The sequence below is a fragment of the Ranitomeya imitator genome, chromosome 4 (assembly GCF_032444005.1).
Source record: "Ranitomeya imitator isolate aRanImi1 chromosome 4, aRanImi1.pri, whole genome shotgun sequence".
In the NCBI taxonomy this organism is placed as follows: Eukaryota; Metazoa; Chordata; class Amphibia; order Anura; family Dendrobatidae; genus Ranitomeya; species Ranitomeya imitator.
This window is the reverse complement of record NC_091285.1, coordinates 630157425-630180403: the sequence shown is the minus strand read 5'-3', so window position 1 is coordinate 630180403 and position 22979 is coordinate 630157425. Positions and strand designations below refer to the sequence as shown.

Here is a 22979-nt window from a genome sequence, read left to right as displayed (position 1 = left end):
TGTTCTGTTCGGTCTGGGGAGACCTATTTTGAACTTTGGTATTTTTTGGGGTGTTCAAGATGCGGTTCTGAAACTTGTGGTTGATTGACTTAAATGGGGATGGGTCGGTCGGCCACGGGTTTCAGAGCCGCATCTTGAATATTTTAAAGAATATTGAAGTTCAAAGTCGGTCATTTTTGACCAACAGAACAGCAGGGTTAAATAATGTAACTTTATGGGGTCAATTATTTGTCTTCAAAGCACTTATTTTTGGCTAAAAATGACTATGCTATTGGGTTTCATTCACATGGTTGCACCATTTGCCTCCTTCCATGGCTCCAGAATAAATTAACGGAGAATCCATCAGTGAGCTTGTTGTGATTGGAGAGTTGATAATGCTTATCTTTCATTTTCTGAGCTTTTCATAGGTGGTTTGACCAAGTGAAAGTTGAGCTTAAGCAATCCACTCACCAGTATTAACAGGGCTTTTTTTTCCTATATACAGTGGACATAACTAGAAAGCACTGTAAAGCACAAGGGATGGATATGGCCGCATCATAAGCCTCTGAAGATATGCGATTGGGATTCAGTCGGATATTGTAACACACATATCCTATGACGCAGACCTAACTTGAACACTTTATACAGTCCAAAAAACAGCAAGGGTCAATCTCCAATTTTAACACCATATTGCTTTTTTTAGTTTAATAGTTTGTACTGATTACTGTATTTAAAATATATATATATATTATGGAAGTAGGAGCTCGCCAACATGCTCAAATAACAAGCATAGACATAGGGGTAAATTATCTCTGGATTGCTAGAGCCATCCAAATATTCCAAGTAGACATAGTATTAAATGATGAAATTTTGCTGCCTTAAGCCACCACTAGAGGGAGCGCACTACACACTCATAGACAAACCAATACGGTCTACGAGTGTGCAGTGAGCTCCCTCTAGTGGTGGCTGAAGAGAGCAAAATGTAATCATTTAATACTATGGAGAAAAAAAAAAACAGAAATCAGTTCTAAATTATTCATCAAGAATGTTGGACCTTCTTAGATGAAAAAATGGTCCTGGTGGGAGCAGCTTTCCATGATACATAATCACATTTTACGTTCTGCCCAACAATTTACCATATAAAGCCTGGGTAAAGATTTTCCAAGAGACTGTCTGTATACATATTTTTTTTTATTTATTTTAACAAAATAAATAAGATTGCTTTGTGTCAGTGGCCTCTTGGGTTATAATTCTCCCCCATTTGGTTCCGAGGAAACATTATCACTGCCCTTCCTCTCTCTCTGTGTCAGAATTTGGCACATGCAACTGCAATGGGTTTATGGTTTCCATCCAAATGAATGAACGTCTTCGCCTCAATAACCGAAAATGAAGATTCGAACCTTTGTAAAAGGATGTTGGGGCATTTTTCATATTTGTGAGAATTTCAATTTTATTACAATGTCTCAAATGGTTGTAGACAGGACAGGATGAGCAACTGAGGATTTTTTCTTTTTTCAAAATCTGCTTTAAAAGGTAGGTTCTACCAGCCATGACCATAGGGAAGAAAGACCAAATCTACATTACCATATCTTTACTAACATAAAACTAACCTAAATCTCTCAATGTTGTGCCGAGTTATCAGGACAACTGTAAGATCTGCTCTTCCTGTGTCCCCAAGACAACACTTCCTGTCTCAATGCTCTCGCAGTGTATAATTGTAAAAGGGACATCAGAGTAACCAATCAGAAACCAGAATTTACTTTAGAACAGGTAAGAAACTTAAAAAAAAAAAGGAACTGGATTAATTTCTATTCAGTCCTCTGCCCATACCGGCAACTCTGAGATGCCAGGGCACAGGCCTAGAAGCTTATCACAGTGCTGATTAGCATAAAAAAATATTTAACCACGTTAAAACCTCAGTGAAGGAAGTGTCCCGAATCAGTAAAAAAGAGGTACGCTTGTTATTTTCCTCTAGAAACAGCACAATTCCTCTTGTTGGTCTCTGCCCTTAAATTAGGAAGAGCTGCAATACCAATAACAGCCCATTGACAGGTGTGGCGTTGTTACTAGGAAAGTAAAAAAATATATTTCCTTTTGGTATAATTCTAGAAAATCCCTTTAAGAGTTGAGATGGTGTGACTTCAAATATAGACATTAGTAGTTCTTTAAGGGAACCTGGTATGTATCTGCAGCTAAATGGCGCTAAAATGCTGCCTGACCTCCTTAATGAAAGCGCACCTACTGGGAGAAAATGAGAGAAAATGAACTTATTTCCTCCAGGGAGCCGCCGGCTTTCAGTCATGGTAGTGGTGCAGTCACCGCTCATAGCGTTGTGAGCTGTGGCTGTAAGCACGCCCTGACAATTGTGCAGAATGAGCTGTCAATCAAAGTGCTGAGGCAGGCTTCCAGCTGCCGCTCAGAGGATACTAGCCAATGACTGTAGACGCTCCAGGCTCCGCCCCAATGACTGAAAGCCGGCGGCTCCTGGGAGGAGATAAGTTATTTTTTTCCTGGCAGCTGCACTTTCAGTAAGGTGGCCAGGTAGTGTTTTTAATACTGTTTACTTGCAGATTACCTTATGTCTGCAGTTTATAAAGTGTTTTCCAAAGTGGCTTGTTCCCTTTAAGAAACTTGGGAAAAGTCAAATAAAAATAATAAAACATAAAAGCTAAAGTGGTAATCTGCAGCTGTCTAATCTGACACGTAGTGTTGGATACAATAAGTGGTTCACTATACGAGCTGTCAAATCAGTCCCTCCAGAGAGAACATTAACACCTACCACAACATCAATACTTCCCTTTAAATCTTCCTTGGAATTTTTTTTGTTTCTATTTTTAAGGCGAAAGAAATCTTCAGATTCTTCCTATAGAATACACAGAGTGGGTGGCATTTCTGCGGGGCCACTGGTAGAATGTTTTCCCTGCCAATCTTTGGGTTAATTAACACAGAGACAGACCGACAAGGCTGTGTAGTTACTTTGCAGATCTTTAATGGGATCCTCCCTTGCAGTCATGTCTTTATGGGTCCCCCGGGGTAATGTCCACAAGGCGTCTCATCCAATACAGGTCAGATGCACGTGTATAGGACGTGACCCCGGGGGGGGACCAGCGGAGATATTGCACATTAGTGTAGAACCCCCTTTATCACGGGAAGGAGCCAGATTACAAGAGGTTAACTACATAAGGGGGGTAAAACGTATTTACTTGTATAAAATGTGACTTTAAAAAAATATTGCATGACCGCCCAAATCGTGTCCCGGGTCTGTGGGAGCAGAAGTATGGGTAATACACGGGTATGATTCCCACAGTTCTCATGTTTAAATATTAAAACCAGCGCCCCCCCGCACACGTCACAGTCACATACACGAGGTATATGCAGAGCTGCTCTTTTATATTCTCGCTCTTTGGAAGAAACTAAATTCCTGTTTGTTTTGCCCCTTTAAAACCATTTAATGGTGGGTGGTTGCAAGGCAGCAGTGAGCTGCCACCTGGAACTTTTCTCTGGCCGGGTAAAAAAAAAGCAAAGACAGAGAGGAGAGGATGGAGCAGTGAGTGTATGGATGGCAGATGGGGAGTGCAGAAGGAAGGGGTAAACGGGTGCCGGTCTAAGAGAGGCCCTTAAATGCATCCAGTTTGAAAGCGGTGTCCAGGAATCGCTTCAGCTCTGTCATGTGGGTTTTCTTGTTGCCGGTGGCTGGGGCGGCTGCAGGTTCACGGCCGGCGTACCTGGAGAACAGGAATGTAAGTATTAGCAGACTTATAATTTACTTACTTACAATACCACTAGCGGACAGCAGCGGCCAAGGATAACAGTGGTGGGGCATTAGCAACACAACAACCCCAATAAATGGTACCCGGGGTGACTACACAGGACTCCACATAATACAGAAGTCCAGCATCAGCGAGATCTTAGGAATTTAAAGGGAACCCGTCACTTGAGTCATGCTCCCCAAACCACGGGCAGCATGAATCAGAGCGCTGGCGTTTCAGAGAAAGCATAGTATGAAGTGTGGCACCGCTCTGGCTGATTGACATGTCACTCCAGTGTGTACATCGGGAGAGACCTGTCAATCACTTGTAAAGGGACTGTGTCAGAATAGTCTCTTTAAAAACGCTCAGGCAATTGTGCTGCCAAGCTCTGGTTAATGGTTTGGGCAGCACAAATCAAATGATGACAGGTTCCCTTTAGGCATGAATCCATGGAATGGCAGGCTCCTAAACATTAGGTGAATGTCGGCCGCACCCGAAAATTTCGGCAGGACCAGTCTCATTTGATGTGTATGGTAGCCCCCCGACAGATAATGATGGGGGAAGACTAGAATGGGCAGATGGACTATCATTGCCCGATCCTTTAGTAATCAGAGGAGTTTGGCTTCAGGCTGCGTCTTTTCTGCTCCCTCCCAACAGGGAGAGTACAAAATATATATGGCCAACTCAACACGCTGCGGAGAAACCTCACAATGTAACCTGCGGCTGCAGATGTGACCTCCGCAGTATGGACACTTATGCCCGTGGCTTTCACCTTTAGTGACAGATGGTGGAGACGGCAATATCTCAGTCTACTACTCCATACCTACCAGACAGGCTTATTGCGGTGGATTGTGGTGCGTAATCTCGGCTTAACGTAATCGTAATAACCCTGATTTTTGTGCTCCTCTTGGCACCACACGAGATCTGCATTGGGGTACTTATTCACTTCCATCTCCAGAAGGTCGAATGGGAATGGAGACAGCTGAAGACATAGAAAGAAAAACAGGATTTTTGGTTGCTTACCGTAAAATCTGTTTCTCGGAGCCTTCATTGGGGGACACAGGAACCATGGGTGTATGCTGCTGCCACTAGGAGGCTGACACTATGCAAATAAAAAAGTTAGCTCCTCCTCTGCAGTATACACCCTACCGACAGGAAGTAGGATATTCAGTTAGTGAGAAAGCAGTAGGAGAAGCAACGTGTAAAAGAGAGAATAATAATAATATAATAATAATAATAAACTTTATTTATATAGCGCCAACAAATTCCACGGCGCTCCACAGATTAACAGTTTCAAACACTCAAAGTGTTCAAAGAACTCAAACGTATACAGTAAACAGAGCTGTTCAACTTGGGAGGGTGCTGTGTCCCCCAATGAAGGCTCCGAGAAACAGATTTTACGGTAAGCAACCAAAAATCCTGTTTTCTCTATCGCCTTTCATTGGGGGACACAGGAACCATGGGACGTCCCAAAGCAGTCCCTGGGGTGGGAAAAACATACTTCCATCAAGTCCGAGGACTCACCACTGCCGCCTGCAGGATCCTTCTGCCCAGGCTGGAGTCAGCCGAAGCATAGGTATGGACCTTGTAGTTCGGTGAAACGTGTGGATGGAAGACCACGTTGCCGCTTTGCAAAGCCGTCGGCGAAAGCCCTGTGACGTACCACACTGGATGCGCCGACTGCCCGGGTAGAGTGAGCCTTTATCTCAGGAGGGGGCACTCTGTTCTTGACCCGGTAAGCTTCCAAAATTGCCGTTCTAATCGAGCGAGCAATAGTCGCCATGGGAGCCGGCAGGCCTCTACGCACGCCATCAGGGATGGCGAAAAGAGAATCCATCTTTCGGAAAGCGGCCGTGCTAGCCAGGGAGATCCTCACTGACCTGACGAGGTCCAGCCTGTTCAACGATCGCTCCAGAGGATGAGTCGGAGCTGGACAAAATGAAGGTAGAACGATGTCCTCGTTGAGGTGGAAAGATGAAAACCACCTCGTGAAAGGAAGGAAGGCGGAGACCTGGGGCCACCTTGTCCTGGTGGAAATCAAGAAAGGAGGTCGGCAAGAAATGGCCGCCGACTCAAAAACGCGGCGGTTCGAAGAGATGGACCTGAGATAAGCCACCTTCCGAGATAGTGCTGACAGAGAAAAACTCCCTGAGAGGCTCAAAGGGGGGAACCCCTAGAACAACCAGCACATCCTTTAAATCCCATGAATCCACAGAGGCCCTGTACGGAGGGACAGCGTGGGCTACTCTTTGAAGGAAAGTCTTAACCTGTGGCTAAGAAGAAAACGTCTTCTTAAAGGGAAGAAGAGCGCAGGAACCTGGCACTTTAGGGAACAGAGCGAAGCCCGAATCCAGTCCTGCCTGAAGGAAACCCAAATGGAAGGCAGGGAAAAGGACATAGGTGAAAAGCGGTTGGACTCGCATCAACGAAAGTAAGCCTTCCAGGTACGATAGAAGATCCTTGAAGAAGACGAAGGCTTCTTAGCCTGGATTATAGTGTGACTCATCCGGGCCGAAAGGCCGGACGCTCTTAGAACTGTGGAGTCCACAGCCACGCCGTTAAACAGAGCGACCAATAATTCGGGTGGCAAATCGGACCCTGAGACAGCAGCTAGGGTCTGTTTGGAAGGCACCAGGGGAGTCCGCGAAGAGATTGACGATGTCTGCAAACCAAGACCTCCTGGGCCAATCCGGGACGATCAGAATGACCGGCACCCATCCCGCCTTGATCTTTTTCGAAAGCTTGGAAAGCAAGGGAAGGGGAGGGAAATGATAGGGGAGCACGAACTGCGACCAAGGAATGGCCAGAGTGTCAACACCACTGTGAGAGGGTCGCGGAACCTTGGGCCGACCCGAGGGACCTTCCTGTTCAATCGGGATGCCATGAGGTCCACCTCTGGAGTCCCCCATCGAAGAACAATCCGATAGGAAACCTCCTGAAGTACTATTCCCCTGCCGCGAGGCCCTCGCGGCCGAGGAAGTCGGCGGCCTAAATGTCCACGCCGGGGACATGCACTGCAGAGCTCACCAGGACCGTTGCCTCTGTCTAAAGGAGGATCCTGGAATCTCGGCCGATGCCAGAGAACGCCGAGTCCACCCCTGGTGGTAGACATATGCCACAGCTGTGTCATTATCTGTCTGGATTCGAATTGGCAGGCTGCCGAGAATCCTTGCCCAGTGAAGGAAAGACAGAAAGAAGATCCGGAACTCGAGGACATTGATCGGCAAAGAGGACTCCTGCGCCGACCAAACAACCCTGAAAAGAACAGGTGACAAAGTCCCGCGTCTCCGCCGAGCGGGCTGGCGTCCGTCGTCACCACCTGCCAGGGAACTGGAAGGAAGGATATGCTGTGAAGGATCTACTCCGGGATAAGAGAAGCGACCTCGGCCACCAGTCGAGGAACCGTTTGACCCGGGAGAAAGCCGGATCGGACGATGCAGGAGACGAGAGACCTGTCCCCCTGTGATAGAATAGCCTGCTGAAGAAGTCTTGAATGAAAAGGGCAAAGGGAAAATTGCTTCCGATGTTGCAACCAACCTCCTTAGGACCTTTAAGGCCCATCGGAAAGGAGGGGAGCCGAAAACCCTGGAGCAAGCGAACTTCCTGACAAAGGAGGGATATCCTGTCTTCGGGAAGGAAGACTCTGGTCCGACAAGTGTCGAAGAACATGCCCGGAGATACGAGGCACTGAACAAGACTGAACTTCTTCCTGTTGACGAGCCACCCACAACGGCTAGAGTGATGGGAAAGATGGATAGACTTTCGGGAGCCTGAAACCGAAGTTCCTGAGCCTCCATGGAAGCGATTACTGAACGAGGGAATATCATCCTGAAGTGTCTCCGACGAAACTTCCTGTTCAGCAATTTGAGATCCGGACTGGGACGAACCTTGTCGTCCTCTGTCAGTACAAAAAGATTCTAAGAGAAGCCTGTGAACCGTTGAACCGTTCCTGTTCTGGGACGGGAACGATTACCCCGGATTTAAGGAGGGAAACAATGGCTGTAAAGAAACACGGGACCAGAGCGGGGTCTCTTAGAAGTTGGGATTCGAAGAAAACGATCCCAGGGCCGAGAAATGAAGATTTTGTATCTAGAGGATACAAGTGCCCTGGCCCAAGCGTCCTCTACTGAGGAGACCCAGACGTCCCTGAGGAACAGGAGACGGCTGCCCAGCCTGAGAAACGGGCTGGGGTCTAGTCGTGGGTCCTGCCTAGGTGGAACTTCCAGACCTGGACCTGGAGAATCCACCTTAGGAGTAGCGGGAACACCAGGAAGGATTGAGTCGAAGAATACCTTCTTCCCTTAACGTGCCTGTGGCCTCTGTTGCGAAAAGGAATCTGATGTCGCGAAACGACGAAAAAAAGGCCGAAAGGACCGAAGTTGCCGCCTAAGAAGAGAATTGGTGCCGCCAGTGGCGTCCTTAATAATTTGGTCCAGCTTGGAACCGAAAAGACGTGATCCTTGAAGAAGGCAGGCTCGTAAGGGACTTCTTTGATGACTCGTGTGCCAAGCAGTGCGACGGCTGGCAACATTACTGGGTGTCTGAGCGGCAGAAGACGCGACATGCAGGGAACAAATTATTCCTCGGCGTGAGTAATCTGGGTGGCAACTTCCGCCAGCCAGTCTGGTGGAGCTCCGGCTTGAATGCCCCAACGGAGTTGTTTTAGCCCCTTCGGATACCGACTTCGAAACCCAAGTGGAAGCGAAAGCCGGGCATAGGGATGATGCGGCAGGTTCGAGAGCCGAATTCACGAAGGATTCCATGATCCTATCGATGGAATCTGTCAGAGTCGCCCCACCGGGCCGCATGAGGACTGTGTTAGTGGCAAGTCTAGCAGCCGGCGGATCCACAGAGGGAGAGGTCGTTCTCCATCGCCTCTCATTCCGGTTGGCGATGAGATCCAGAGGAAAGAGATATGAGACTCCAAGACGCTTTTCTCTTTGAGAACGTCTGGTCGAATTCTCTCTCTCTCTGGCCAGAAGCTCCTCGATTCAGGATGAGGAGCGAATCCCTTGGGAGGAAGTTTAGACCGTCTAAACGAAACCGCCTGATCTGCGGGTTCCGTAGAGGAATCTTTGATGCCACAGGTCAGATTGGACGCTCCAATGAGGCTTTGAACCATATCCCTCATGTTAAGTTATGGTTCGACTCCGGTCCCAAATTATCCTCTGAAGGCACATCAGAGAAAGCCTCGCCTGACTCCGGGGGGGGGGGGGGGGGAAAGGATAAGGGGGAGCTCGACCACAGAGAAGGACCGTGAGATGGATCGAGAAGAGAACTCAGACTGGATCTTACGCGGCCTGTATTGGAAGACTCGGACAGAGCTTCTTGCGACCCGCTGGCTACTACGGAAGTCTGCAGGGGCAACCGATTGAGAACGGACACAAGGGTCTGGGAAACCGGAGTGAGATCCGCTACTGATAGAGACAGAGGGGAGACCCAGCCTGTGGTGGCGACTTCGCTCTGAGGCGGAGCTGAACATAATGTGGGTTGCTGCAGGCCTGTCTGAGGGGAGCTTGTGGGTACAAGGCGAACCCTGAAAGTGTTTCACTAAGACACAGGAAAAGGTAGGAGGCCGGGAGCGACCTCCCTTAAAATTAGACCGAACGGGCCCCTGAGGGAAATGTCAGAAGATTAGGGAACAGGGAGGGGGGGGGGGGGGGGGAGGGGCAGGGGATTGAGTGAAACTGCGGTGCAGAGGTACTCACGGCAGACGCTGCAGTGTCCAGATGGAAGGCTGCACGGCCTGGAAGATGCTCCTCTGGAACGATAGCCCCTAGGAGAACAGGTAGACACATCTGGGGCACTCTTGTCCGGAACTTTCTGCAGGCCTGAAGAACAGCAGTGGAACAGAAGGATGGAGCTGCTGCCCTGCGGCCTCTGTTGCAACGACGTGCTGTGCCCCCAGGAGAAAATGCGGGCACGAGTGAAATCTCCTGCCCTGTGCTCAGCAGCGACGTGGAGGAAGGGGCGAGTCAGCCCAGATGGCGCCGGTGGGCGGAGATTGCAGGGCAGTTTGTCGAAGAAACCGGAAGTGGAGGAGCGCGGTACCGGAAGTAGGCCCCTGCGGAAGCCGGGACCTAAATTAGAGTCCGGCACCGCTGGAAGAGAGACTGCGGCCCCGGAACAGTGCGCCGCAGAGCAGCGCGGCAACCTGCCAGGGCCGCAGGGTGAGGCGGAGCTGAGGGACGCGACGCCGAAGTAGGCCCCGGCAGAAGCCGGGACCTAAATTAGAGGCCGGCGCCGCCGGAAAGAGGAACGCGCCGCCGAAGCCCGCAGGGCAGCCGCAGGGGAGAGCGGTGCCGGCGCCGCCAGAAAGGTGACATTGCGGCCGCTGCGCAGTGCGGCCGCGGGGAGGACACTGCGGCCCTGATGAAGGGGATAGCCAATAGTGCAGAGCTACTGCTCGTCTTGGTGCCCCAGGGATCCCTTTTAAAATAGGATCAGCGCCGCCCTAGAAGATAGTGCAGCGCGCATTTAGGGACTTCTACTCCCCCACACTGCGAGAGTAAGGGGAAGATCTGAAAATTTAGGGGAAATACTCACCTAAACATCCCACGCAGTTACTAACCTGAGGGGATTGAGACGTCCACGGAGCTGTGATGGACGTCCTCGTCTCCTCCAACCGACAGGCTCTGGAAGGCGAGTGGGTGGGGGACGGAGCCAGGACCGGACTTCTGAGCACGCTTGTGTGCTAGGATCTTGGTCCTGGAGAGGGATCTATGAGGATACGGGGTGGCAGTACACGCCGTACTCATAGTCCGCTTTGTGGGACTACAGGTGTGACTAATCACCCTGTATCCCTCCGGAAAAACCTGAAAAGGAACGACGCACATTGAGGTAGATAAGGGTCTAATGAAAGACCCGTGTCCACCTCCTACTGACACTAAGCTAAACTGAATATCCTACTTCCAGTCGGTGGGGTGTACACTGCAGAGGAGGAGCTAACTTTTTTATTTGCATAGTGTCAGCCTCCTAGTGGCAGCAGCATACACCCATGGTTCCTGTGTCCCCCAATGAAAGACGATAGAGAAATAAAAGAAACAGAAGGCATTTATATTATCAAAGTCATTCCGGCCCATACACAAGTCATCTAAGGAAGAAAGTGCTAACTATTGGCCATGAACAAGAATGATACTTTGCAGACTAGTGGGCTTCTCACACCTGCTCCACACGGGTAATGGCCACCTCTGCCTCCATTTCTCGGGTGCTGCGCTCTTTGGTCAGGTCGTAGTAGACTTTTCCTGTGCAGAAGACTATGCGCTTCACTCCGGCAGGGTTCTGGGACGCGGGCCCGGCCTCTGGGATAACTCTTTGAAAGTGTGTGCCTGAAATGAGACGATGGTGACTGGTACCCATTCTAATCAGATAATATATGGAATATAATCCGATAAATCATATGGTACATATAGAAGATTTCTCTGTCACTAAATATTACTATCACAAGAACATCCACCATCTTCCAAAACTCCATCACAGGTGCAGCTCCCACCTCTGGAGCCCTCAAATATTGGCAGAAAGGTGGTTCAGTGACTTTCTGTAATTACCAACCACCTAAAAGGAGAGGGTCGCGGACGGCAAGAGCTCCCCTAGTGCGCCTGGATGACAAAAGAGTGGTCCCAGAGGTGGGACGCCCACCCATCAGGCAGATGAAAATACTCCTTTAAAGGAAATGCATTACCAATAATTGTTTTTAGTAATGGAAACCATTATTGACGGTGATAAATCTGTTTCTGGTTAACAGTACAGTATATCACAAAACTGAGTACACCCCCCACATTTTGGCAAATATTATATCTTTTCAAGGGACAACACTGAAGATCTGACACTGTGATACAATGTAGAGTAGTCAGTGTACAGCTCGTATAACAGTGTACATTTGGTGTGCCCTCTAAATAACTCAACACACGGCCATTAATGTCTAAACCACCGGCAACAAAAGTGAGTACACCCCTAAGTGAAAATGGCCAAATTGTGCCCAAAGTGTCAATATTTTGTGTGGTCACCATTATTATCAAGCTCTGCATTAACTCTCTTGGGGGCATGGAGTTCACTACATGTCACCACGGGAATCCTCTTCCGCTCCTCCATGACGACATCACGGAGCTGGTGGATGTTAGAGACCTTGTGCTCCTCCATTTTCCATATGAGGATGCCCCACAGATGCTCAATGGGGTTTAGGTCTGGATACATGTTTAGTCAGCCAACACATTTAAGCAAAAGGCTGTGGTTGTCATGGAGGTGTGTTTGGGCTTGCTGTCATGTTGGAATACTGCCCTGGGGCCCAATTTCCATAGAGAGGGGACCATGCTCTGCTCCAGTATGTCACAGTACCTGTTGGCATTCATGGTTCCCTCAATGAACTCTAGCTCCCCACATCCGGCAGCACTTATACAGCCCCAAACTATGACACTCCTACCACCATGCTTGACTGTAGGCAAGACACACTTGTCATTGTACTCCTCACCTGGTTGCCGCCACACACGCTTGACACCATCTGAACCAAATATGTTTATCTTGGTCTCATCAGACCACTGGACATGGTTACAGTAATCCAAGCCCTTAGTCTACTTGTCTTCAGCAAACTGTCTGCGGGCTTTCTTGTGCATCATCTTTTGAAGAGGCTTCCCTCTGGGACGACAGTCATGCGAACCACTTTGATGCAGTGTGAGTCGTATGATTTGAGCACTGACAGGCTGACCCATTCACACCCGAAACCTCGCAACACCAAGAAGTCACCTGACACAAGGGAGGGAAAATGGCTAATTGGGCACAAATTGGCCATTTTCACTTAGGGGGTCTACTCACTTCTGTTGCCGGTGGTTTAGACATTAATGGTCATGTGTGAAGTTATTTAGAGGGCACACCAAATGTACACTGTTATACGAGTTGTACACTGACTACTTTACATTGTATCAAAGTGTCAGATCTTCAGTGTTGCCCCCTGAAATAATATAATAAAATATTCACAAAAATGTGAGGGGTGTACTCACTTTTATGATATCCTGTAACAGGACTGATTTACAGTAGTCACAGAACAATAATTTCATTTATATAGCACCAACATATACTGCAGCACTTTACAGGGACCGCAGAGACAACACTCTGCAGACATTTGCTGACTTCTACAGTTCCCTATCTGGACTGAATATGTTGGAGCTATATAAATACAATTATCGTTAATGTGAGGCATGCTCTGTGCAGGGGACGCATTTACTTTTAGAATGCATGACAATCCATCTGACCTGAAATCATCTCGTCGAAACTTGACCTGGCTTCAGGATGACGAAGGAGAGACTTTGGAGTGAAGACTATAAGCTGTGAGGCAGAAAAAAATAAAAATAAAGGTAAATCGGTGCTTAACAGTGAATACTGAAAGCTGGCTGGTATGATGTTTCCCATACACAGCACACACAGATATGAGGGATTCCTGCTCCCATGTCTCTATAGAATACACCCAGCAATAGCATGGAGAACATTAGACAGCAGTACTCAGCAGTGTAGGTGTGAATCCAGCATTTGAGAAAGATAAATACTAGAAAAATGCTGTATCCCAACTTCTCTGTCTCTGCTTTTTCCCTCTCCATTCCTCTATAATCTTATCTCACAGGGAGCTGACCGTCCGTCTTGTTCTGGGCAAAATGGGATTAAGCCTGGTTTTTTTTTCTCATTTCAGAATAAAGTGGCTCAGACCTTGGCTGCCTGAGGTCTGGAAACCATAGACGTAACCAAACTCTGTGGTTGTTTTTTGGTCTTTCTGCCTTAATTTTGTCTTAACCATGTGAAATGCAGCTGTACGGGGCTGAGATCCGGTGACTGACTCGGCCATTGCAGAATATTCCACTTCTTTGCCTCCTGAGTTGCTATCGCACTAAGTTTTGGGTCATTGTCCATCTTTCCTGTGAAGCGCCGTCCAATCAACCTTGCTGCATTTGGTTGAATCTGATCAGACAGCATCGCCCTGTACACTGCAGAAGTCATCCAGCTGCTTCTGTCTTCAGCCACATCATCAGGAAACACCAGTGACCCAGCGCCATTGGGAGCCATGCATGCCGGCACCACCACACTGCTCCACCATGTGTTAGAAGCCTTTCCAAGCCTTCTCCATACTTTCTTCTTCCCATCATTCTGGTCCAGGTTGATCTTTGTCTTTTCTGTGCACAGAATGCTTTTCCAGAACTGGGCGGCTGCTTTAGATGGTTTTTTTTTTTTGGCAAAGTCTAATCTGCCTTTCTATTTTTAAGGTTGATTAATGGTTTATACGTGATGATGAACCCTCTGTATTTGCGCTCATGAAGTCTTCTCTTTATAGTAAGATATTGAAAAACCTACTTACTGGGGAGTGTTCTTCATTTGGGTAGATGTTGTGAAGGGTTTTTCTTCACCGTGGAAAAGATTCTGCAATCATCCACCACTGTTGTCTTCCATGTACGTCCAGACCATTTGAGTTCCCCGCTCACCAGTGCTCTTTTTTTGCAGAATGTACCAAACTGTTGATTTTTGCTACTCCTAACATTTCTGCTCTCTCTCTGATGTATCTATCAGCCTATCTTTTTTTCAGCCTAATGATGGTCTGTTACTCTTCCATTGAGAGCTTCTTTGACTGCATATTGTGGGTTCACAGGAACAGCTTCCAAATGCAAATTCCATACCTGGAATCAGCTCCAGACCTTGTACCTACTTAAATGATGATGGATTAATGAAGGAAAAGTCCATGCAGCCCATTAACGAGCTTTCGAGATAATTATCCAATTAATTTTGGTGCCTTTAAAAGCGGCAGCTACATATTAAAGAGCTGTAATTCAAAAACCCTTACTACTATTATGATGTGAATACCATTAAATTAATGCTGAGTGTCTAAACTTTAAGCCCCATATTGATTATATAACTGTATCTAGCATATGTTTTGGTAAACAGTAAAAATGCAAAAATTCTTATGTTTACTTGTACTGTTTGGAGTGGTGCAAAATTTGTTGAATTGACAGTAACCATTTAAGGGATAATATGATTACCGGTTAAATAGTAAAAATGTTGTGTCTTCCCCCCTCAAAAAAAATAAATAAAAATAAATAAATTTCCAAAACCATACACACCGGTTTTCGGAAAGGTAGCAGGATCTGTCTGCGGAGCACATGGAAAAAGTTGGCTGGAGTGGAGCAATTGACAACAATCCAGTTACAATCATAAAGCTGACGAACAGCAAAGTCTTCAGAAGCTTTCTGTTGAGGAAGTAAAAGGTAAAAATCACATTCCGCTTCTGCATTTACACCAGCAAGTAACCTCTACCCATAATTGCTATCAGCACTCTGGTATTTCTCTGTCCACATCAATAACCAATTGCACCCATTAGTTATATGGCACTGCTATAATGTGTCCATGTCGTCCCCAGGCTGCGTCATCCAGATATCCCAAAGGTTAATAAGTACACCATTTAGCAAGGCCATGCTCCCTTGCCGTTTTGCTTGAAATCAATGTAATGGTGGAAATCGTAAACCTACACGTAAACTCACCCAAACCTAAAGAGAAGGATACAAGAGGATGACTTACAGGCCACATATCTGGGTCGTCATTGCACATCTGCAGGAAGCGTTCAGGTCTTGCAGAGGAATGTTCAGGACCCTAAAGGACAAACAGATTTATATGTGTAACTTACCATATACATTCATTCCCTCATTTCTGCATACTAAGCCGTGCCCCTTTCCTTGTAAACCACACGCTGTCCCATAGCCATGCCATCACTTGAGGAGTAAAAAGTGCCTGTAACACTAAAAGGGAACATGTCCGGTACAACAGTGCTATCAATCTGCAGATATAGGGTTAATCTGTAGGTTGATAGTGTTGAAGGTGCCCGGCTGCAGTATTGAAAGTGCAGCACCTGGGAGAAAATTAACTTTTTTTTTTCTTGGAGCCGCCGGCTTTCAGTCATGCAGGCGTGCCCAGAGCAATTACAGTCACTGCTTACCTCACTGAGAGCTTTGCTGTAAGCACACTCTGACACGGACTGACAGCCGCCTGCATGACTGAAAGCCGGCGGCTCCCAAAAACAACAAAAGTTCACGTTTTCCCAGGTGCCGCACTTCCAGTACTGCGGCCAGGCACCTCCATATCACTATTAACCTGCAGATTAACCCTATATCTGCAGGTTGATAGAATGGACCTGTCAGTTGGACCAGACTGGTTCCATTTATTAAATAAGTACAATTAGTAAAATGACCCCCCCCCCAGCTGAACATGTGAGGGATTGTAAGGTGACATGCTTGGGTTCAGGACACAGTATGTGTGAGACATGGTAAGCAGAATTATGCTTTGGCACGCCTGGTATCTAGCGATATAAATCCCAGGAGAAAAGCTAAATCTGATTTTAACAGGTGTCCTATCCTAGATTTACGTTTTTCTCTCTGTGTAACCATCTGTACAAAGTGCCTTTATTTTACTGAAACCTGCAGGTAATCACATTCTTACCATTCCCTCCATGCCATGGGGCAGTAACAGGACAATTCCATTCTGTCGTACCCACTTAGCCTGCCCGGGGCAGATGAACTGATCAATGATACACTGAGCTGTGTTGTGGAAATCTCCAAACTGGGCTTCCCAGAGGACCAGTGCATTGGGGCTGGCCGTGGCAAACCCAAGCTCGAATCCTGGAAGAGACAAACCGTGCAATTTAAAATATCAAATATACTCAATGTTCTTTGTAAAGGGCTGCCCAGCCATAACCACCCCGACATATATATCTTATTGTGAGGCTAGGGCGATGTGACCCACAGAACACAGTGAACACCTTCAATACTTTCCTTCCAATATTAACTACATCAAATAGGAACCCACAACCTTCAGAATGTAGATCCCCTTCATATGGTGGCTGTAATGTAGCAAGCACTTACCCAGCACGCCGTACTCCGAGAGCGAACTGTTGCACACTGTATATGGAGCTTGATTAGGCCACAGATGATTCATGGGGATACAAGTTCTCTTGTCCACATTTTGGTCATGTAACACGTGGTGACGGTGGCTAATAGGGAGACAAGTGTGTAAGGACAAAGCAATAGAGTGCACTATATATATATATATATATATATATATATATATATATATATATATATATATATATATATATATATATATATATGCACTGCACAAAAAAATAAAGGGAACACTTAAACAACAAAATATAACTCCAAGTACATCAAACTTCTGTGAAATCAAACTGTCCACTGAGGAAGCAACACTGATTGACAATCAATTTCACATGCTGTTGTGCAAATGGAATAGACAACAGATGGAAATTATTGGCAATTATCAAGACATCTTCAATAAAGGAGTTGTTCTGCAGGTGGGGACCACAGACCACATCTCAGTACCAATGCTTTCTGGCTGATGTTTTGGTCACTTTTGAATGTTGGTTGCGGTTTCACACTCGTGGTAGCATGAGACGGACTCTAAAACTCACACAAGTGGCTCAGGTAGTGCAGCTCATCCAGGATGGCACATCAATGCGAGCTGTGGCAAGAAGGTTTGCTGTGTCTGTCAGCATAGTGTCCACAGGCTGGAGGCGCTACCAGGAGACAGGCCAGTACACCAGGAGATGTGGAGGGGGCCGTAGGAGGGCAACAACCAAGAAGAACCGCTACCTCAGCGTTTGTGCAAGGAGGAACAGGAGGAGCACTGCCAGAGTCCTGCAAAATGACCTCCAGCAGGCCACAAATGTGCATGTGTCTACACAAATGGTTAGAAACCAACTCCATGAGGATGGTCTGAGGGCCCGACGTCCACAGATGGGGTTGTGCTCACAGCCCAGCACCATGCAAGACGCTTGGCATTTGCCACAGAACACCAGGATTAGCAAATTCGCCAATGGCACCCTGTGCTCTTCACAGATGAAAGCAGGTTCACACTGAGCACATGTGACAGACGTGACAGAGTCTGGAGACGCCGTGGAGAGCGATCTGCTGCCTGCAACATTCTTCAGCATGACCGATTTGGCAGTGGGTCAGTAATGGTGTGGGGTGGCATTTCTTTGGAGGGCTGCACAGCCCTCCATGTGCTCGCCAGAGGTAGCCCGACTGTCATTAGGTACCAAGATGATATCCTCAGACCACTTGTGAGACCATATACTGATGCGGTTGGCCCTGGGTTTCTCCTAATGCAGGACAATACCAGACCTCCTGGAGTGTGTCAGCAGCTCCTGCAAGATGAAGGTATTGAAGCTATGGACTGGCCAGCCTGTTCCCCAGACCTGAATCCGATTGAACACATCTGGGACATCCTGTCTCGCTCCATCCACCAACGTCATGTTGCACCACAGACTGTCCAGGAGTTGGCAGATGCTTTAGTCCAGGTCTGGGAGGAGATCCCTGAGGAGACCATCCAGTGTTTCATCAGGAGCATGCCCAGGCATTGTACAGTAGGGAGGTCATACAGGCACATGGAGGTCACGCACAATACTGAGCATCATTTCCTTGTCTTGAGGCATTTGAAGTTGGATTAACCTGTAACTTCATTTTCCACTTTGATTCTGAGCATCATTCCAACTCCAGACCTACATGGGATATTAGTTGTGATTTACTGTGATCATCTTCAGGGTTTACTGTTCTCACCACATTCCACTATGTAATGAATAAAGATTTACAACTGGAATATTTCATTCAGTGACATCTAGGATGTGAGATATTAGTCCTCCCTTTATTGTTATGAGCAGTGCATGTATATATATGTATATATATATATATATATATATATATATATATATATATATATCTACTATATAATTGTCTAAGGGTCACTTCCGTCTGTCTGTCCTTCAGTCACGGTTATTCATTCGCTGATTGGTCTCGCCAGCTGCCTGTCATGGCTACCGCGACAAATCAGCGACAGGCACAGTCCGGAAGAAAATGGCCGCTCCTTACTCCCCGCAGTCAGTGCCTGTCGCCCGCATACTCCCCTCCGGTCACCGCTAACACAGGGTTAATGCCGGCGGTAACGGACCGCGTTATGCCGCGGATAACGCACTCCGTTACCGCCACTATTAACCCTGTGTGTCCCCAACTTTTTACTATTGACGCTGCCTATGCGGCATCAATAGTAAAAAATGTAATGTTAAAAATAATTTAAAAAAAATAAACCTGCTATACTCACCCTCCGTAGTCCGCTGAGCCGCTCCCGCCGGCAGCCATCTTCCGCTGCAGTTTCCGGTGGCAAAGATGGTATGGCAGAAGGACCTGCCATGACGTCACGGTCATGTGACCGCGACGTCATCACAGGTCCCGCGCTCTGATACCAACCCTGGGACCGCAAGCTGCCGTGGACTACAAGGGGCCTTGGGAAAGGTGAGTATATGTTTATTTTTTATTTTTTCACCTGTGACAAACCTGGCTGGGCAATATACTACGTAGCTGGGCAATATACTACGTTACTGGCCAATATACTACGTGGCTCTGTGCTGTATACTACGTCGCTGTGCGATATACTACGTAACTGGGCAATATACTACGTAACTGGGCAATATACTACGTGGCTGGGCAATATACTACGTGGCTGGGCAATATACTACGTGGCTGGGCAATATACTACGTGACTGGGCACTATACTACGTGACTGGCCAATATACTACGTAACTGGCCAATATACTACGTAACTGGCCAATATACTACGTAACTGGCCAATATACTACGTAACTGGCCAATATACTACGTAACTGGGCACTATACTACGTAACTGGCCAATATACAACGTGACTAGGCAATATACTACATAACTGGGCAATATACTACGTGACTGGGCAGTATACTACGTAACTGGCCAATATACTACGTGGCTGCGCAATATACTACGTCACTAGGCAATATACTACGTGGCTGGGCAATATACTACGTGGCTGGGCAATATACTACGTGGCTGGGCAATATACTACGTGGCTGTGCAATATACTACGTCACTGGGCAATATACTACGTCACTGGGTAATATACTACATCTCTGGGCAATATACTACGTGTCTGAGCAATATACTACGTCACTGGGCAATATACTACGTCGCTGGACAATATACTACGTGACTGGGCAATATACTACATGGCTGGGCAATATACTACGTGGACATGCATATTCTAGAATACCCGATGCGTTAGAATCGGGCCACCATCTAGTATGTATATATATATATATATATATATATCAAAAGAAATACAAAAGAAAACCAGAGCAGCACAACGTCCCACACACAGAGAAACTTACAATAGGCTCATTTGTTTTGATCTAGCAGTCTGGGAAAGAGAGGGAGGTGCTATTTGCATGAAAAAAGTCTGTGTAAATCCAACATAGTAAGAAAGGATTGCAAATGCACTCACCGACTGCAGTTCAAAGTGTTTATTCCAACAACAAGTGAAACATCTTCACGGCACGGGGGAAAGGAAATTAGCCAGGAAGAGTGCGGCAGACGAGACGACGGCCGTTTCGCGCTGCACAAGAGCTGTTGTATGACAGCTTGTTTTCTACAGGATGACTTATAGTTTTAAAAGACACCATTTATTTTACCATATGATAAACTTAAAAACGGGGAAAATTTTTATTCTCTCCCCAACAGACTGCCCTCCATGTTATTCTCTCCCTCACAGACTGTCCTCCATGTTATTCTCTCCTTCACAGACTGTCCTCCATGTTATTCTCTCCCTCACAGACTGTCCTCCATGTTATTCTCTCCCTCACAGACTGTCCTCCATGTTATTCTCTCCCTCTCAGACTGTCCTCCATGTTATTCTCTCCCTCACAGACTGTCCTCCATGTTGTTCTCTCCCTCACAGACTGTCCTCCATGTTGTTCTCTCCCTCACAGACTGTCCTCCATGTTATTCTATCCCTCACAGACTGTCCTCCATGTTATTCTCTCCCTCAGACTGTCCTCCATGTTATTCTCTCCCTCACAGACTGTCCTCCATGTTATTCTCTCCCTCACAGACTGTTCTCCATGTTATTCTCTCCCTCACAGACTGTCCTCCGTGTTATTCTCTCCCTCACAGACTGTCCTCCATGTTATTCTCTCCCTCACAGACTGTTCTCCATGTTATTCTCTCCCTCACAGACTGTCCTCCATGTTGTTCTCTCCCTCACAGACTGTCCTCCATGTTATTCTATCCCTCACAGACTGTCCTCCATGTTATTCTCTCCCTCACAGACTGTCCTCCATGTTATTCTCTCCCTCACAGACTGTCCTCCATGTTATTCTCTCCCTCACAGACTGTCCTCCATGTTATTCTCTCCCTCACAGACTGTCCTCCATGTTATTCTCTCCCTCACAGACTGTCCTCCATGTTATTCTCTCCCTCACAGACTGTTCTCCATGTTATTCTCTCCCTCACAGACTGTCCTCCATGTTATTCTCTCCCTCACAGACTGTCCTCCATGCTATTCTCTCCCTCACAAACTGTCCTCCATGTTATTCTCTCCCTCACAGACTGTCCTCCATGTTATTCTCTCCCTCACAGACTGTCCTCCATGTTATTCTCTCTCTCACAGACTGTCCTTCATGTTATTCTCGTTCTAGTAAATGTATGTAGTTTATTAATGAACGCTGATTGGTCGAGGCCGGCCAGGCGCGACCACTCAGCAACCCGGGATTTCGGTTACAGACAAACAGACCCATAGAAAATTATATATAGAGACTAGATGGTCGCCCGATTCTAACGCATCGGGTATTCTAGAACATGTATATAGTTTATTTATGAAGATTTATTAATAAGCAGTGTTTAAATCTCACGCCAATATCGCTGATTGGTCGTGGCCGGCCGGGTGCGACCAATCAGCGAAGCGTGGTTCAAATCCCGCGCCCATTCGCGGCCAGACTGCGCCTGTCGCTGATTGGTCGCGGCCGGCCAGGCGTGACCAATCAGCAAAGGGGGTTCAAATCCCGTGCCAATTCGCGGGCAGACTGCCATGGCCGGCTCCAGGTTTTTGAGGGCCCCACCCTTTAACACATACCATGATTCATGGTGCACAGATACAGCAGAGAAATATAGCACAGCCCACGTAGCATAAAACACACTCCGCGTGGCATATAGCACACTCCGCGTGGCATATAGCACACTCCGCGTGGCATATAGCACACTCCGCGTGGCATATAGCACACTCCGCGTGGCATATAGCACACTCCGCGTGGCATATAGCACACTCCGCGTGGCATATAGCACACTCCGCGTGGCATATAGCACACTCCGCGTGGCATATAGCACACTCCGCGTAGTATATAGCACAGGCACAGCCCACGTAGTATATAGCACACCAACGTAGTATATAGCAGCCACGTAGTACATAACACAGCCACGTAGTATATAGCACAGCCCACGCAGTATATAGCAGCCACATAGTATATAACACAGCCGTATATAACACAGCCACATAGTATATAACACAGCCACATAGTATATAGCAGTGTGGGCACCATATCCCTGTTAAAATAAAAAATAGTTATATACTCACCTTCCGGCGGCCCCCAGATCCAGCCCATGCCTTAGCGATGCTCCTGCCAGGTCCGTTCCCAGTGATGCTTTGTGGCAATAACCCGTGATGACGTAGCGGTCTCGCATGATCCTACATCATCTGGGGTCATTTCACTATGCATCACTGGGAACGGTGCTGCCGAGAGAATCGCGAGGAGCTGGAAGGCTGCCGGGGCCGACGGAAGTTGAGAATAGCACAATTTTTTATTATTTTTTAACAGTATATCTTTTTACTATTGATGCTGCATAGGCAGCATCAGTAGTAAAAAGTTGGTCAGACGTGTCAAAATGGGCCCCCCCTCTCGCTATGGCCCGGCACTTGCCCGAGTGCAGACGCTGGCCCTGCGGACTGCGTCTGTCGCTGATTGGTCGCGGGCGGCTGGCGCGACCAATCAGCGACGTGGGATTTCGGTTGGACCCTTAGACGATTACATATATATATATATATATATATATATATATATATATATATATATATATATATATATATATATATATATATATATATATATATATATACACATATATACACACACACACACACAGTTAGGTCCATATATATTTGGACAGAGACAACATTTTTCTAATTTTGGTTATAGACATTACCACAATGAATTTTAAACAAAACAATTCAGATGCAGTTGAGGTTCAGACTTTCAGCTTTCATTTGACGGTATCCACATTTAAATTGGATGAAGGGTTTAGGAGTTTCAGCTCCTTAACATGTGCCACCCTGTTTTTATAGGGACCAAAAGTAATTGG

The 22979-nt window shown here is 47.0% G+C and overlaps 1 protein-coding gene across 2 annotated transcripts in view; it reads right to left on the bottom strand.

The window, feature by feature from the left end:
- Positions 1-1151: 1151 nt before the first annotated feature.
- Positions 1152-22979, bottom strand: part of OGDH (oxoglutarate dehydrogenase) — a 100989-nt gene continuing 79161 nt past the window's right edge. For both annotated transcript variants that reach the window (XM_069766705.1, XM_069766706.1), the window contains exons 16-23: positions 16613-16740; positions 16191-16369; positions 15276-15347; positions 14822-14947; positions 12974-13046; positions 10893-11056; positions 4556-4710; positions 1152-3704 (exon numbers count right to left, since the gene is read on the bottom strand). In XM_069766705.1, coding sequence (XP_069622806.1) covers positions 3584-3704; positions 4556-4710; positions 10893-11056; positions 12974-13046; positions 14822-14947; positions 15276-15347; positions 16191-16369; positions 16613-16740 — 1018 coding nt within the window. In that variant the 3' untranslated portion in view covers positions 1152-3583. The remainder of the gene's footprint in view (positions 3705-4555; positions 4711-10892; positions 11057-12973; positions 13047-14821; positions 14948-15275; positions 15348-16190; positions 16370-16612; positions 16741-22979) is intronic.